The 17,357-nt window shown below is 30.1% G+C and overlaps 1 protein-coding gene across 1 annotated transcript in view; it reads left to right on the top strand.

Moving 5' to 3' along the window:
* LOC147075065 (zwei Ig domain protein zig-8-like) overlaps positions 1-17,357 on the top strand; it is a 179,826-nt gene that overhangs the window by 139,660 nt on the left and 22,809 nt on the right. Inside the window, exon 6 of the mRNA XM_085943298.1 lies at positions 4,589-4,725. Within this exon, the coding sequence (XP_085799424.1) occupies positions 4,589-4,725 (137 nt within the window). The remainder of the gene's footprint in view (positions 1-4,588; positions 4,726-17,357) is intronic.

The raw sequence follows: 17,357 nt of genomic DNA, 5'->3' as shown, positions 1-17,357 counted from the left end.
AAGTTTCAAACCGTACCATACCAAGTACAACACGCTATGGAATGCAGCAATGAGAATTAAACGTATGTTAATTTGACGCCCATAATAACTTGTCTTGTAATGTCGTGATTTCCGGGTTTGAATACCAGGTCTGGCAAACATATATGTGTGTTTCGACCCAGATTAGGGCTTGGACACGGAGCACTGGCAGCATAATATGGTTGACATACCTACATAGTATTCTAATAAAAACCGTTTTCATTTACACAATTTTACGTCTGAATTTACTCTTATTATAACTACGTAAAGACTCGGCTTTTCGTATGTGTACAATACTTAAGTACTTGCAAAACAGGGTTATTGAACACTATTCGCTGTATATAATATAATGAGAACTCATTTTCAAAGCTTAGGTTAGGTAAATAACCAAATATGCCACATACCAATTTGGTTATATTAGCAATCTCATCTTCGATAAATACCTGGTCAATAGACATTTATTTCCTGGGATAGGTATATGGAAGTGAGATGGAATAAGGAACAGGCAGGGTAGATTGGTTTGACTCCCAAATGAATAACTCAGAATTTGGTGCGTGAATGAAATGAACCCTGGTTTTATTATCTCCTTCCAAATAAATATTGATTTAATTATTACAGATAAGTTTACAGATTATAATTTAGATGAATGAAATCACGAGTATGTGTTCTGATGGATTTACGAGATCGATCGGGCAAAGTAAACGATAACGTTACGGTTAAATCTTTGATAACTGACTGACGATGTTGCTTTCTTCTACTGAGTGTTTTATAGTGATTCGATACAATAGAAAATGATGCGATCAACTGCTTGAATATTTTTCATAATCATGCTTATGAGGTTTATTGTGCAATGCATGACTCGTTTTTAAATTATAAACAATTGATTTTAATTTGAACAATTATGCAGTTTTGCGCAAGATTGATTTTTATACAAACAACTTTGTGCATATCATGGTAAACTTACGTAGCATTATTTATTAATTTGCGATATTATTGATTGATTGAATTATTTTATTATTTTTCTAAATAAGCTTTCTGTTGAAATTTGATTGACTCACATAAATCGCTTGTTTTGTAATTTTAACAATATTACGTTGCAAGATACATTGTAATTATAAATTAATGGTTTCCTGCCAAGTCATGCTGGACGGTAGGGTATTGACCCTATAGGTATAGTTATTTACAAGCTAAATTCAACTGCCGTCAAAGAGTATCGGTTTTTTGTCAGCTACATAATGTATCACTGCTATCCCTGATAACTATCTTAGAAATTGGGAGCAACAGTTGCTTGTTCTCCCAAGGTCTAAAACTATCCTGCCATTAGTGATGCTAATTGGGAAGGCAATAGCTCTGTTCAACCAAATCGCTTCGGACGTTGATATAATATTCCACCTACGTGAGAATGAGTATAGATAGGCGTTTTCTTATAAATTTTTAAAATGTGGTCCACATAGCTCATTCAGTATGCTTCCATGCTATATATTTTTAATAATTTTTGTATCTATTTATTTGTGTACTGTTTTTGTGATACTGCATGTTGTGACAGTCTTAAACTTATAATTTGTAGTATTCACTGTATATATAAAAAATAAATTCATCTATCCAGTTGTATAATATATAAATCAAGCAAGTCGAATGAACAACAAAAATTAAACAATTTAAGATACTATTGGCCTATTGCGTCGTGGGTCTCAGGTTCGAATCCTGGGTCTGGCAAGTACACATCGCACCGTGAGTGTAAAACCAAGGCATCTGCAAAAGACATATTTTGGATATATTTGGGTTTCAAGTCTTTGTTTTGTTAGGAGAAATAGAGTTTCTAAAAAAAACCATAATATTTGGTTTATAATACATTATATTGCATATTCTTTCAGTTACTTCACTTTTACATTATCAAGTTCACGACTTTTGCAGTTGTTCTGCATTTAATCACGAAATTAAAAAATTTGCAGTTGCCTTGGTTTTACAGTCACGGTGCGACATATTGTTTTTTCAATTTGTGTCCCATATTCGAATCCTGTGTCTGGCAAGTACACATATGGGTTTTTCAATTTGTGTATGAGTCAGAGTGTAGACCTAATAGGTTGAGCAAGTGGCCGACATCCATTTCTCGTAAAAACTAAGTCTGTTAATGCAAATCTCTACTCTGTGGAGGCCTATATGATCTTATTAGATCGGGCATGGTCAATAAAATACGGCATTATGTTATTTACTTGCAATCAGATACTATGAGAGTAATAACAATTTAAATTTCCATAAACTAACTACGGGCTATTGTAAAGCAAAGGGTAACATATGGGCCGATTAGTTTTTCCCATATACGTAATGCAGAATACACTATTTCACAATATTAAACTCGTTTGTAATTGAATTGTTCAGAATTGAAATGCAAATAGTCCCCAGCCGTGGCACACAGGAAGACAAAGGACATTTTATTTGTTTCCAACTAATTCAAAGTATACAATCCGGCTTGTTTCTAGACCAACATTAAATTAATTGGAATTAAAACTTGAGAATGCAGAGAAAAACTTTTATCTGAGCTTTTTTATACGAATAAAATACCAAGGTTTAGTATATCGAGCTTTGCCCGGGTAAACTTTTTTATTGCTGAGACAGCGGGTAATATTTGCTTTTTCACTCAGGACCTAAAAAAATATACCTGAGGATTTTTGAGGAAAATGATAAAGTAAATATCTTAACGAAATACTGTTAGAGTAAATTACTGAAAATTGGATCATATTTATGCTGAATGAATGCGATCCAAATTTACCCTGTCTTTTATTAGGTAAGCTTTACATTATGAATACGATATTTTCTTCAATATAAGCACCATTCATCGGCAATGACAGCTGGGGATTTTCATCTTGTTTGGTTTAATTTATGAATGACTTAATTATTTATTTAAATGCTGAATGTTATAATATTTATTGTATACTCTTTTTCTTTGTATAAATCATACATCCTAATTGAGGTTTACCTTAACGACTTTAGCCTTGTCAAATTACCATAAAATAATTACAAGATAAAAAGAACTTTTTATATACAACGTTTTTAAATTTTCTGTTGAATCATATAAACTTGACTTGGCTAGCTTAAACGATCAAAAAACATTGTATTTGATAGAAATAATACTGAAATGTCATTTTGACTCATATTATGATCCCCTTATAACCGAACACGGTGATGTATTTTTTTTCATTATCTTTCATAATATTATAATAATACTGTTATAATATATTGCTATGATAAATAATATATCTTCAACTCGAAAGAAAACGTAGCAGGTGGCAATTCTTAATAGACGTGGGAATTCTTTTTAAAAACAATTTTAAGTGGTAAAAAATAAAATGAAACGTACATTTTTTGTTATGTTTTATTCACAAATTGTGTAGTTATTCAAACTCAATACGCACGATAATTTATCGCTTCTATTTCGCACAATTTTGATAATGTGTACAAAAAACTATAAAGCGGTATAGGTTTTTTGTTAAGTATAACTCTCCAAGTGTTTTATGCTATCTTTTTTTGACCGAGGCCTGCGTACAATAAATCAAAGTCTTACAATAATTATTTTCACAGCCTCACCATTTCCAGGGCCTACTTGTAATAATATATTATAAACAAAGCTCGGGCCAGAAGGGTAATGGTTCACATATACAAGGGTTGAAGATTGTTCGAAAGGACTGCTAAACAAGTCCCTCTTTATTTATTATTTAAATCGCAGCTCTTTATTTATATTCTATATAATTAAATCAACCTATATTTAGTATGACTAAATTGTATCTTCTTTTTTTAATTGCTATATCATCATTCAAAGTATCAGTTGAACAAAATATGTACTTAACTACCTCATCTATATACAAAAATGCTTTAATTAAAATTCTTTTAATATAAAATACATTTAAACAGAAAAAAACTTGCGTTAGAGAAATTTATTTATTTTCTACTAATAAACGTTTAATAAATAAAAAATATAAACGTTTAAAAAATATGAAAAAAACTGCCAGTAAAATGTAAAAACATCACACAGTTTGCTGATATTTTTTCACATATTATAAAATATCTACTTAATGAATAAAATAAAATGTGAATCTTTTGAAAAATAAAAAATATAACTGTTAATGGATGCTGAATATTCCTAAAATTTTTAGTTATTAATCAAATGTTGATAGATTTTTAAGAATTTTAAAATTAACACCAAAAATTGCTTATCTGGATATATATCGAAGGTGTTTTCAAATTATGTACATTCAATATAAAGAATTTTACATTCTCAAATCTTATGAATAATTATTTGTTAAATAAAAAAAATAGTTTATTAAATCATTAGCAAGTATTTTTTTTAATAAAACTGGTGGTTTAATAATTATATGACTAGTAATATATATATTATGACTAGTGTGTACCGTTTCGAGATTATTTTTTAAATCTTTGGCGAATCGATTTCGTCATCTGCGTCAATAAAAATCCGGGGCTATTAGTATGCCAATGACAAAACACCATCAATATAATATATTATGCTAATCTTTTAATATTACCTAATTAATTTATATTGTTTCTTTATTTACAGCGTAAAAACCGAAACAGTTGAAGGTGGAGCCGACAGTACGCTTCTGGTAGCTCGATTAAATGCGAGTGACAGTGGGAGGTACACATGCTCCGTGGGCCAGGATCTTCAGGCAGTAGTCAACGTCCATGTACTAAATGGTAAGTTGTTGAAATTATACACAATTTCAACCTCATAATCACCATGATTACTGAAATTACTGTCACACCAGAATATGCTGTGGGATATCCACTAAAATCCTTCACCTGGCTTCTCCACCTCATCGTTTAGCCTAGCCAGCCCCTTGTCTCTTCTACCCGATACAATTTTTTTACGAGGGACATGTGTATAAATTATAATAATATTAGTAATTTTATTAATACTGCCATGCTAAATAAACGACAGTATTTTTTTATTTTAGTGAAAAAGAACTCAAGATTTAAACTACTACCACTTCTCTTAAAATATGTAAAATTATTGAACTGTTTTGTAATAATCTATAAATAGACAGTGTATATATACAATAAATAAAAAAACAGTATTGTACTCAGCAGGGCAGTATATTATATTACTACTACCACCACTTCACCATCCTCGATCTTGATAGGATCAATGGGTCTCCACAGAGTGGAGGTTTGTATTAAAAGATTTTTGTTTCTACGGGAAATAGATGTTGGCCACTTGCTCAACCTGTTATGTCCTTAAGCCGCTCGGTCATCTTGGGGTAACTAGTATATAAGCTTCTGAAAATGTTCTAAACTGAGAGAGAGTCTATGTTTAGTACCCTACACATATTTGATTGTACACTAGTTTAATATTTTGCATTTTAGACGCAATATTCTATTAACAGAACTGAGAAAAGTGGAATTATTTTAAAGAAGCTTTCATCTAGCAGTTGAATTATTAGTATATAGTATCATCGGTTGTTAAGGGCGATGCTTATACCAGCAGAATACCAGCAGAGGCACCTAGAGGAAAAATACGAAGTTTGCAATTTGTGACATTTTTATATTTATATATAATATCCATATTTATATCAAATTTTATTTTAGGTATGGTTTCAATATTGAAGCTTGATTTGATATAAATAAAAAGGATTTCAAGTTATACACAGTTATATTTTTATAAAAATTGATGATTTTTAAAATGAATATAAAAAAAATATTAAAACGATGAATTAGTTAAAAATCTAAACGTTAAAAAATTGAAAACTTAATAAACTAAATTTTAATAATAAAAATGACCATAAAATATAATGTAGTAATAAGATGGGACCCTGCAATAAATTTACATTTTAATACATTTTTTACAATAAATTGTAAGTTTATCTTTGACTTAAAAAAAAGTCGAAACAGTTGTACAGTTTAAATTGTAAATTATCAAAAAAAATGTCTCAAATTGCAAGTTTCGTATTTTTCCGCTAGGTGCCTCTGCTGGCATGCCTCTCCTCCTTAAATCACGTTCTTTTCAACGTGAGAAATTAATAATTTCGGTAGATTATTCTATGTTAAACCAATAATCGCACATAATATGATCGGGCTCGAATCCAGGGTCAGGAAAAAATTTAATGTTGATTTTCAATGTGAGTTTAAACCCAAAACACGGAGCTATTGGGTAGAGCGAGGAACTATCATTCATTTTTTGTAAAATAAATCTGTTCTTGAAGCTACTAAGGTCCAATCGGATTGTAGAGCCAATGATGGTAATATCATAATCACCAATAGACGGGGTCGATCCACTACTTGATTAAAGCCTCCTATAGCTGGTTTCACCCTTCTGGGTTCCAATTTCTTCTCTGCCTCGCTTCATATTAATTTTATATATGTTTTTAAACTGTCAAAGGCTTCCGAATAGCACCGATATACACCGATACTAGTGCTATCACAGTATGATTTTATTGATATGAATTGGCAGATTTTGTGCATATTATACCAGTGTTGACTTAAAACAATAATAATACAAGTTCGATATTTTTATATATTTATAATTGAATAAAAAATACATTCCATAAGCACATATTATAATTGTATTGTAAATATTGTAATACACAATTCACGACAATGCTGCATATACGATGAGTTAAAATTTAAAATGTAACTTATTTTTATACAACATATTTTATTCTCATACAAATTATTTATTAAATGAATAATGGATGCATGTATATCTTCTAATTTTCTTACGTTTTGTTCCCTTTGTATTTTAAGTGTTTTTCAAACTTGTTTTATTAATTATTATTTTCTTTTATATTATGTAACTTGATAACGCAAACTGCTTTCTGATTATGAAAGCTTATCAGATATAAAAAAAACAATCTTTAAACATATTATATCAGTGTATACGATCCACTATTGTTTTCTATATCAAAAATGTGTAGATTATATCATCGTTAGTAAGTACTTACTAAGTTTGCGATGATTGACAAGAGTGCAAACTGCCAAAATACTCCTCCCGAGGGATGGAATAGGGTTATAAGCGCCTTCTGATAAATTCAAACAACCGTACGATAGAATATAGTACTTATCGGTACCGAAAAAGTTTTCCCCAGAGCTTACGGTCATAATCTGGAATAAAAATCGCTGCGCCAAACTGAAAACTCTCTTGGTTCAAAAATATTACCTCATATGCAGAAAATTTGAACACATATTTCACAGACGAAAAGTCAGGGTGAACATTTCGGTACAGACACTTTTCACTGAGTGGTCTTATGCATATGGAAAATAAGTCGTCGATTTTTTTGTTAAATATTTTACGATTGATTTTATAAGAATATAATTATGTAATGCTTTCTAATATTACTATAGGTAGAGTACCTATACGTTTTATAACTTTCTTTTTACTTTTTACTACACTGATACGCCTCTTTGCCTGATTACCCTGCATAAAATTAGATCAAATTAATAGTATTCACTTGTAAATAAATAGATAAGTATTTTTAGAATATATTACATAATTTTCATCCTAGAGCCGGAGTGCAAAGTTATGAAGCATATACTCCAACACACAATTAATATAAACTGGTTTACCCTTCTGAGTGTAGAAGTAAGGTTTACTTTGTTTTTTATTAAGCCATTAAACCAAGGAACTCTTAGTGTGCTAATTTCTCTCAACTTTACTATGAGACAAGTAATTATTGAAAAAGACATTTATTATTTAATACGACATGTATAAGTTTATCTCATATTTTTTCTTACTCGGGATAGATATGCTGTTATTATACCACACCCAGTATGGCAAGCCAGTTCTTATTCATTTTATGTTCCCTGTATTATTATTTACACCCCAGTCAAAGCATGTGGTCTCTGCAGTGTAGATATACCTACATATTTTTTATAGTTATCGTGAATGCATATTATAATCTGTCTTATAATATCGTCACACTTGTTCTAACTAAACATAATTTGTAATCCATTGAGTCAATCGATATTTAAGATACATTGTAATTATATGCAAATATGGGATAATATATGGTAGAGTCAAATTAAAGACTTAGAGCGGAATGCAGAAACATTTGTCATAACCAAAATTTCCTTAGCAGAAAACACTATGCAGAAACATTGTCCTTAGTTAAGATCATTTCTATTGAAAATAATACCATTTTATTAAATTCTCTTTCCTATAGTTTAGGTAAATTATTTTATAATTGTTAAACGATGACAAAAATATGACAACTGCATTTTATAAATGCAATAACTATAAATACATATTAATATTTAATTATAATACTCTTATGTTTCCGTTATAAGTCATTATACGTGATTCGACAGGCGCCGCAAGAAATTTTTTTAACATGGTAACACTAGCGTCAAGTGTCATTCTTCACCTGGCATTTTGTATTTCTGCGGGCTGGCGTATAAAAGTAAAATAATATTCTGCAAGTACATGCCAAACGAATTATCACTATAAATATTGAGATACATTGTTAAATGAATTTGAGTGTATGGACTGTTATATAGACATGCGAATTTATTTTGACAGCAGCTGTCAGTGGTAAATGGTAATACAGAAGGGGGCGTGTTCATAACAAAAGTAGTCTATGGTTAAGGATTCCTTAACTCTATACTCAGGATTGTCTATAGTTAAGTCATGCTTTTCGGCGACTTATCCTTAGGATCGAAATCTTAAATTGTGCATTCCGCTTTTGAATAATAATATGATTGTTAAAAATATTATGGTGTTGTAGGTCATTTATTTTTATTTTACGCAATACAAATTGGAAACGAGGTGTTATTACATACTTAAATCAAATATTGAATTCAGAAACATACCCAATGCCCTATATTAATTTAGTCACTTGGGCGATATCTACTTATGATGAAATTAACAATGATAATAATTATTATCACATGTCACATGTATAAAGATTTTTCGTTGATATCGGCGACTATTTTTAATTATTTTGAATCAAATTATTGATGTAAGTTTCTAAATAGTGCCACGATCTCTTTAAATGTTTTCGAATTATATATGTTCGATAAAGAATGTAACATTATTGAATCTTGTAAATTATTCACTACATTAAAAAAATAATTAGAAATATATTTATTACTTGGCAATATGTAAATTTTAAACAGACAGCGAAAATAACAATTAATATGGAAGCATTAGGGAAAGTATTTTTACAAGTTAGAAACAGAAATGTTTATGGATTTAAATAACGACTTCGTGTGAATTTTAGTGTGTGTTGGATTTGAAACTTAACTTTCCGGTACCTATCTAACGAAATACATGTATACTTCTGTACGTAAGAGGGCGGCTTACATATATTGTTATATGTATTTTGTATTTAATGAGTAGGTACATAGTAAATATAAGCAAATAACACCGCATTAGGAATTTTAAAATCCTAAAGACTTTATAATTAACTATTTCTTTTATTCAACGAATAATTCACAAGATTTAAGAATGTACCATTCTGATTATTGAACATACATAATTTTGAAAAACACTTTCTGAGAAAATATATTATAACCAATAGAAAAAATCTTTTTGAAAAAAGTAAGCCACCCCGGCAGGGAATCGAATCCTGCATCTCCTGGGTTAACGCCCCGTCCGTTGCATTTACCTCTATGCTATAAGGCGACGTACTAATTGCGACAAATTTAAACAATTGGCCTTTTTAATACCTACTCATCGGTGGCTTAATTTTTTCAAAAGGATTTTTTCTATTGGTTATAATATATTTTCTCAGAAAGTGTTTTTCAAAACTAAACACTTTATTTTTTCTTCTCCAGCATTAAACAACCGCTTAAACCACTATAAATTGATTTTAAAAGACCAATCAAAATTTACAGTATGATAATTTAGTTTAGATAAGTTAGGGAAAATATATTAATATAATTTTAAGGGTAAAGTTGTAGACTGTAGACATGGTCGCTCCGATGAATGGAGGGGTGAGTTTTTATTGCAGCGTAAACAGTTGGTACAAGAGTTATGATACCGTTTCGAGGTCCGGTGGAAAAGATGCTGTGCGGAGTGATACAGAGACTGAGATATGACAGACATGGAGATTACTGATCGGACTAAGATTAAGATTGATACTAAGACTAACTCATCAACTATGACTCGCTATTTATATACATGAATATTCATCGAATAAATTTCGAGAGTCATTGTTGATATAGTTTGCAATTAGGAAACCTGTTGCCTTCTGCATTATTGCAACTGTAAGCGTTTCGATGACCAAGCTAGAGGCAATTGAACTCCATCGAATAGTTTCACGTATATAATATACAATGCAGACTGTAGATTCGCTGATTGTATGATAGTTTAAATGGCTTGCTAAATGTCTTACATTGTCGAACGCTAACAAAGCCCGAGGCCGTAGACCGCTACAAATATTGTAAATATTAAATTAACTGAATAACGTATTTATTAATATACTACAAAATTACTTATAAGATAATATGTATATATATATTACCTATATAAAATGTAGTAAGTAAACTTTATTCGAAGTTACATTCACGCGAGGGAAATATATGAATATTGCTGTCGATGTTATTTTTTAATTATTATTTATTACTTACGTACAGCAAAGCCTTCGCTGAAAAGTCTGAAAACTTTTCGCCTTCATATTAATCGTCGGGATTGATTGAAAAGCTCATATTTTACATTAATTTGCATCTAAATGGCTGAACCGAGTTTGAGGCTGCGAGCTTAATTCAAATGCAGAATGCTTTTGATGGGAACTTTGAGCTTTGGCTGAAAGCTCCGGTGATTTTTTAGAGCGGGTTGTCGTATGGTATTACGAACTCAATTATACCATCTTGAGCGCTGAAGTGTAATTTAATTAAAACTGATGGATTATTAATTAATATTTTACGATCCCATTAAATGAGGAAGGTTTAGTCGACATACGATTTGTATTAATTTCTACTTAAACAGTACTTTATATTCAGTTGAGCCTATTTCTTACCATCTCAGTATTTAATTCAGTTGTGTTATTTAGATAAGTTTCTTCAGTTGACAAAAAATTATTTCTATAATTGAATTGATGATATATTTTCAAACCATAACTAGGTATACCTTGTCGCAGATATTAAATAAAAATAAACAATAAATCGTAGAAACCTTTACTCAACATCAAACACGGTATGACAAAATCATATTATCTATATATATATAAAAAAGTCGGGTTAGTTACACCATTTATAACTCAAGAACGGCAGGACCGATTTTTATGATCTTTGATTTGTTAGATTTGTCCGTCCCGAATAGCAGAATAACTATTAAAACATTAATATTAAAAATAAACTCATTTTGATTTGAGTTTTGTACATTTATTGAACTTATTCATTTTGAGTATTCATTTTAACTTAATAAAAAACTGAATTTAATTCAGCTAATAAGTTAACGCAAGATTATTGATTCTGAAGCGGTACGAAGTTCGCCGGGTCAGCTAGTAATATAATAAATATTTATAAAATAACATTTTAGAATTAAACCATCTGATTAAATCCTACTCTGGAGATTCTTTCAACTTCAGCAAAATCACATAAAATGTTTTTCACTTCATACTTACAACGTAGATATATTTAATTAAAACTGTCTCTTGATTTTAACTGATATGAAATTATGATGGTAAATGCCCCAATTTGTAAGGAAATATCATATTATAGTTTTTTTTCTTTAAAGACTTTAAAATTGTCGAGATCGGATTTTGCGTTTCTAATACTTATTTACCCCATTTCGACCTAACATGATATTGTGTAACCACCATAATTATTACCCGTATGAAAAAAATACATAAAATATAAAACCAAACAAAATTCAACCAAAACTTAGTTTTCAGTTTGTAGTCGTCGAGAAAATTCGGCAAAGCAATGGATATGTAAATTAGATATCCATTTATAATACAATATTTATTAAAAAATCCATTTATATGCCATTTCACATAAACAATAGAACTACGTAATTTAACGGAAACTTTATAAAATTGCGTAAAGAGACATGATGATAATAATGGGGAAAGCTTAATCAAATAAAATTTATATTCAAATTCCATCAAACATCGTCAGTCGATAGTTTTAATTTTCTATATATAATATGTTGGCCGAGCGATAACGTGTCGAACTATAATGACGTGCGTTTGAATCTCGGATCTGGCAAAAAATTCACTTTTTTTTAATGTGTATTTGGACCCAGTATAATAATATGGTCTTAATAAGTTGAGCAAGTGGCTTTTATTTCTCATAAAAACATTTATTTCTCATAAAAAATAATAATTTATTAATACAACCCCCACTATGTTCAGGCCCATAATTTATGATCTTCTTAGGATCCAGCATTTCAAACAAATCTAGTAAAATATTCGGTACTGTTCGGTTATCAGAAAAACAGCGGAAAACACATTTTGAAAATACCCGATATACTGGATTATTTGTTAGTTTGGGTTAGTTTAGGTTAGGTTAGGTTGGGTTAAGTTAGGTTACGTTAGGTTTGGTTAGGTTAATCTAACAAATAATCCAGTTTATCGGCTATTTTCAAAATGTGTTTTCCGCTGTATTCCTGATAACCGAACAGTACCAAATATTCTTTATATAGTTTACTCCTCGTTAAGGTACTTACTGGAAATATTTACTTGATAGAAAAGGAACACAAAAATATTGAATACCTACTTCTATTAAGAAAGAGCCTAAATGTATGGAAAAAAGAATCATTGATCCGCATATCATGAAATTAGCGACAAGTGACTTTGCACTGAGGGCTCATTTACAGTGAACTTTACACTACTGCTATGACATGTATTTGCCAATTTGTAGGGCGTATAAAAAGACAATCAGACGAGTAGATAGCAGCCAATAACATCATATGGCCCTCCACAGAATGGAGGTTTGCATTAATAGATTTTTTGAGAAATGGATGTTAGCCACTTACTTGCTCAACGTATTAGGTCCATACTCTGACTCCAAACACAAATTGAAAAGCAATGTGCGTATTTTCCAGTCTAAGGATTTATACCTGAGACCTACAAAGTTATAGGCCAACGTGTAAGTCACTCGGTCATTGTGGGCGATATAATATAATACTTCGGCATAATTGTTGGGTCACTACTGTTGGTGTCACCACTGTGGTGTTCGATGTGTGGGTTATGGTATTGAGGATGATGATGAAGAAGTCGAAGATGTATGCAAGAGCGAGTTTTATTTGCAGCGTAACGATCGGTACAATAGTATAAATACAATGACAGTACATATTATGATCTACTGGATAGTTACAAGCCAGGTACTTAGATTCGAGTGACATTTTGATAAATCATTATATGTTATTTATACAGTCAAAAGTAATACATAAGCATTATATCCTCGTACATAATTATATTGAACGAGTCAGCGATTTACATACGAGTAGCCTGTGAATTTTGTTTATTTTTACAGTCATAATATAATATGATACTATGGGAAAGGATTATTCGGTTAATTTTCAACTGCGTACCGTATTTCATATCGCCAATCAATCTGCTGATCCAGCTAAACAGTAAACTTGTTTACCGTTATATGAGTCGCTGAGAAATTATTATTGCGGTCGAATAATTTGATACATTAAAAAAATAGATATTTAACAGATACATAATTATTTAGTTGAAAAATCATTAAAAGTTTGTGTAAATCCGTTTATAACTGCACTCAAGAATGCAAGATTGTTAGATAATCGATCTTAACTTTTATGAAATTTACCAACTTAACCATACACACCTTTGCAAAATAATTAAAAATATCATAACAGTAATAACGTATAAAACTCTTTCTATTCCAAACTCTTAAATGGAAAATGTTATTTCCAATTTTATTAAACATTCAATCAACTTCTAAATAATTGTAAAATGCGACTCTGGTTTTGCTATTCAGAATGTTTAAGTATTCTATACGATTTATATGTGTTCAAACTAACCATAAATCACAAACTATTATATCGTTTACTTCCAGACAAGTTGTATATGGATTTATATTCATAAGCCTTCAATCAACAACAACTACCAGCCAACGTTAATCGCATAACTTTCGCCCGGTACATTTAACTTTTCTTGTTCCACGTACGAGTACACCTACTAAGTTTTTATTGTATTAAACTTGTGATATGATGATCGTGAATCATTAATTACTCGACAATAAACAGTAGGTATACCATTCCATTAGTTAGTTTATAACAAGTTAATTACATACCTATTATAAATGTTTAAGTTAACTTTATGTTTATCGTATTTTAACCGTGTACAATCATACCATAATCAAAGCAAACTTTTTTGTTTATTCTTCAATACCAATGATTCAATCTCTTTTTAATTATTCTTCTATTGACAATATTGACATATAAATATGAGGTTGCAATACCAAATGAATACCGGTATTTCCGTATATCCGGTATTACCGGTATTCGTAAAATAATTGGAAAAACAGATGTAGTTATCTCCCAATAAATATAATATAATATTTAAACATATCTTTAAAATATTAATATATTATAGCATTTGTCATTGTTAGTCACCAAGGATGATGAAAGGCCACGGAAGTAAACCACATATCGCGTAACCTGACAAAAGAATTACAGTCATGTAAGCCTTTTATGTTAATTAATACATTTTGTTTCCACTGTCAATACCGAATATATCGGTATTATCAGATTTTTTAAACCAATATGTTGGTATCGAAAAAGACTGGAATACCGGTTTTGAAATATAGGTATTGCAATCATTAATATTAATTAATTCCTTCGTGCAATAAAATGATGAATTTTCTGATAATTATATAGTCACGTTGTTTTATGGTATTTTTCCTTTTCTTCTTTTGGTTTGTAAATACATATTATTTTAAGAATGTTTATTATAAATATAAACAATCTCGGTTTTAGTATTTATTCATAGTTCACAGAGATTAATCAACAGTAACAGATAATACTTCAAACGGTGCACAAAAATAGATTAACAAGATAAGATGACTCGGTCAACCCAATGAGCAGACAAATTTGCCGTAGAATTCAATTCAGATATATATCGCATTTGACAACTCGATAACCATACTTAACACTAGAAACGGAACTCAATAGTTTAAGGTACTTAGAACTTCAAAATAGTCAAAATAGAGGACCAGTATGATTAAAATGGTCTGATTTAATCAGCGCTTCATACTTATTGTAAAAAACGGCTGGTTAATTTTTGTGTAGTTAGATAGGACGCACATAGCTTAGCTAGTATAGCAATCTAGTGAACGTGGGTTCGAGTTCTACTGGGCGTCGTATTTTAAATTATTTATGTTCAATAAATAATGTATCATTCTCAAATTTCGTGAATTATTTGTTGAATAAAAAAAAATAAGTGTATTATCTGAGGGTTTTATTCAGTCGATTTTTACGACAGATGCTGTGAACTTCTCATGGCTCCGAGAATTCTTCTTGGGGCCTAAGTCTCGAATATATTATAATCAAGAGGGTCTTCTCATCAATGTTTCATATTACAAGTGGATACTCACTTTTAGTACGAGTAGTAATATCTTCAATACAATTATTGAGGAGCAGAGTAGAAAATTTTCTAATTGCTTAATATAAAACTAAATTGGAACCATATTATAGTTTTTCAAAAATTTTCTAATACGAATATAATAGGAGGTTGTTCATTAACATTCTAATAGAAAGAGATTGCTGACAAAACTCTTAATTTTAGTAATAAATAATAAGAGGTAATATCGGTAAGAGAATATTTCTCTCTAAATCGATGACCAGTTCAAGTGTTTTTACAGTCATTGCACATGACTCGCTTTTTTCCAATCACTGATTACCAATTATTCTGATAAAATCGCATACAATAAATCTCCTAGAAACTTTTTCGTGTTTATTTTTGTGCAACCTGCAAAAATAAATAAACGTTTATGACCTGCAAACTGCCAATGCAATTTTTGCGCGGGTAATAAATATTGCATGAGGCAACCTAACGATCATTATGGGAAAGTGATTGAAAACAGTTGCAGCTGACAAATAAAATTAAATATTTACTTATTATATTAATATTTTAAATGGAAATAAATAATAATCAACTAACTTAAAAATATAATAAAGAGTTATTTCAATATTACGACTGAATTATTTTTTTTAAACGGATTAGTCAATATATTATTTGGTAAAAATATAACACAAATACCCACATTCTAAAATGAAACGGTTTATATTGGAGGGTTTATTCACACTTAGTAAAACCATGGATTCGTGCAAATTAATTATTCAGTATATTTCGCTTTGAAGACATATACATTGATTGGGGTAATATTTAAATTATTTTCAATATTTCAAGTTTACGTACATTTTGGCGCGAAATGCAGCGAATTAGATTCAGACGCGATGGTCAAAGTTCGAGGGATAGTTCTCGACTGGCTAGTACCTACCCTCTGGTTTTCATCCACCCAGAAACAATAGTGTGTAACGGTATTTTTTCACTGATATCGACTCATTTACAGTTCCAGATATTATTATGGCCGAGTTTTTTTCTTCGTAACTCTGTCGATTGCAGGATTTTTGATGGAGGATTTAGGCATTTAATATGATATTTGGTATCAATACGTATTATATATATATTTTTTTCTTATGATCATGTTCGATCCTAATAGTATCATATGGGCCACCACACAGTGAAAGTTTGTATTGACTGATTTTTATTTTTACGAGAAATGGATGTTAGCCACTTGGTCAACCTATTAGGTCCATACTTTGACTACAACTTCCAAACACAAATTGAAAAACAATACGATTATTTGCCATACACAGGCGTGAGCCACTTGGCCATCATTATTAATGACAAATAAGTTAAACCTAATTGTAAATGGATAATAATAATTAATGGATTCTGTATTCAGCTAAAACCTTTTATCCTATTCTGACTCATATATTCTAATCCATAAAATTGATTTTAATTAAAAAGATAACATGTGAATTACCCACAGCCTTCAAAAAAATATAATTCTATCTATCACTTAAGCTTGAGGTAGACCTTGGATGACTCAATCAGAATCCTTCACTCTATCGACAGTAAAGTTAATATCCATATCTCCAAACCGTTAATAATTTTCAGTACCTACCTAAATAATAATTCCTTTTAATTCATTTTTTTATAAAAGTTATTTCGTAAAAAGAGTTTTTCAATCCAGATTATGCCTTTCGAAATCTTCAGGCTCTAAATAATACCTACTATATAATGTAAAAGAATGTTATAATAGGTAATACGATTGTTCAACAGTATATTATTATTATTACAGAGTGAATTTAATCTAAATTTATAAGGTAGGTTTTGTACTACATATTATAACTA

The sequence above is a fragment of the Rhyacophila brunnea genome, unplaced genomic scaffold (assembly GCF_057557595.1).
Source record: "Rhyacophila brunnea isolate RB1 unplaced genomic scaffold, BYU_Rbru_1.0 scaffold_15, whole genome shotgun sequence".
Lineage (NCBI taxonomy): Eukaryota > Metazoa > Arthropoda > Insecta > Trichoptera > Rhyacophilidae > Rhyacophila > Rhyacophila brunnea.
Note: the sequence above shows the minus strand (reverse complement) of the source record. Positions and strands in the feature narration are given on the sequence as shown.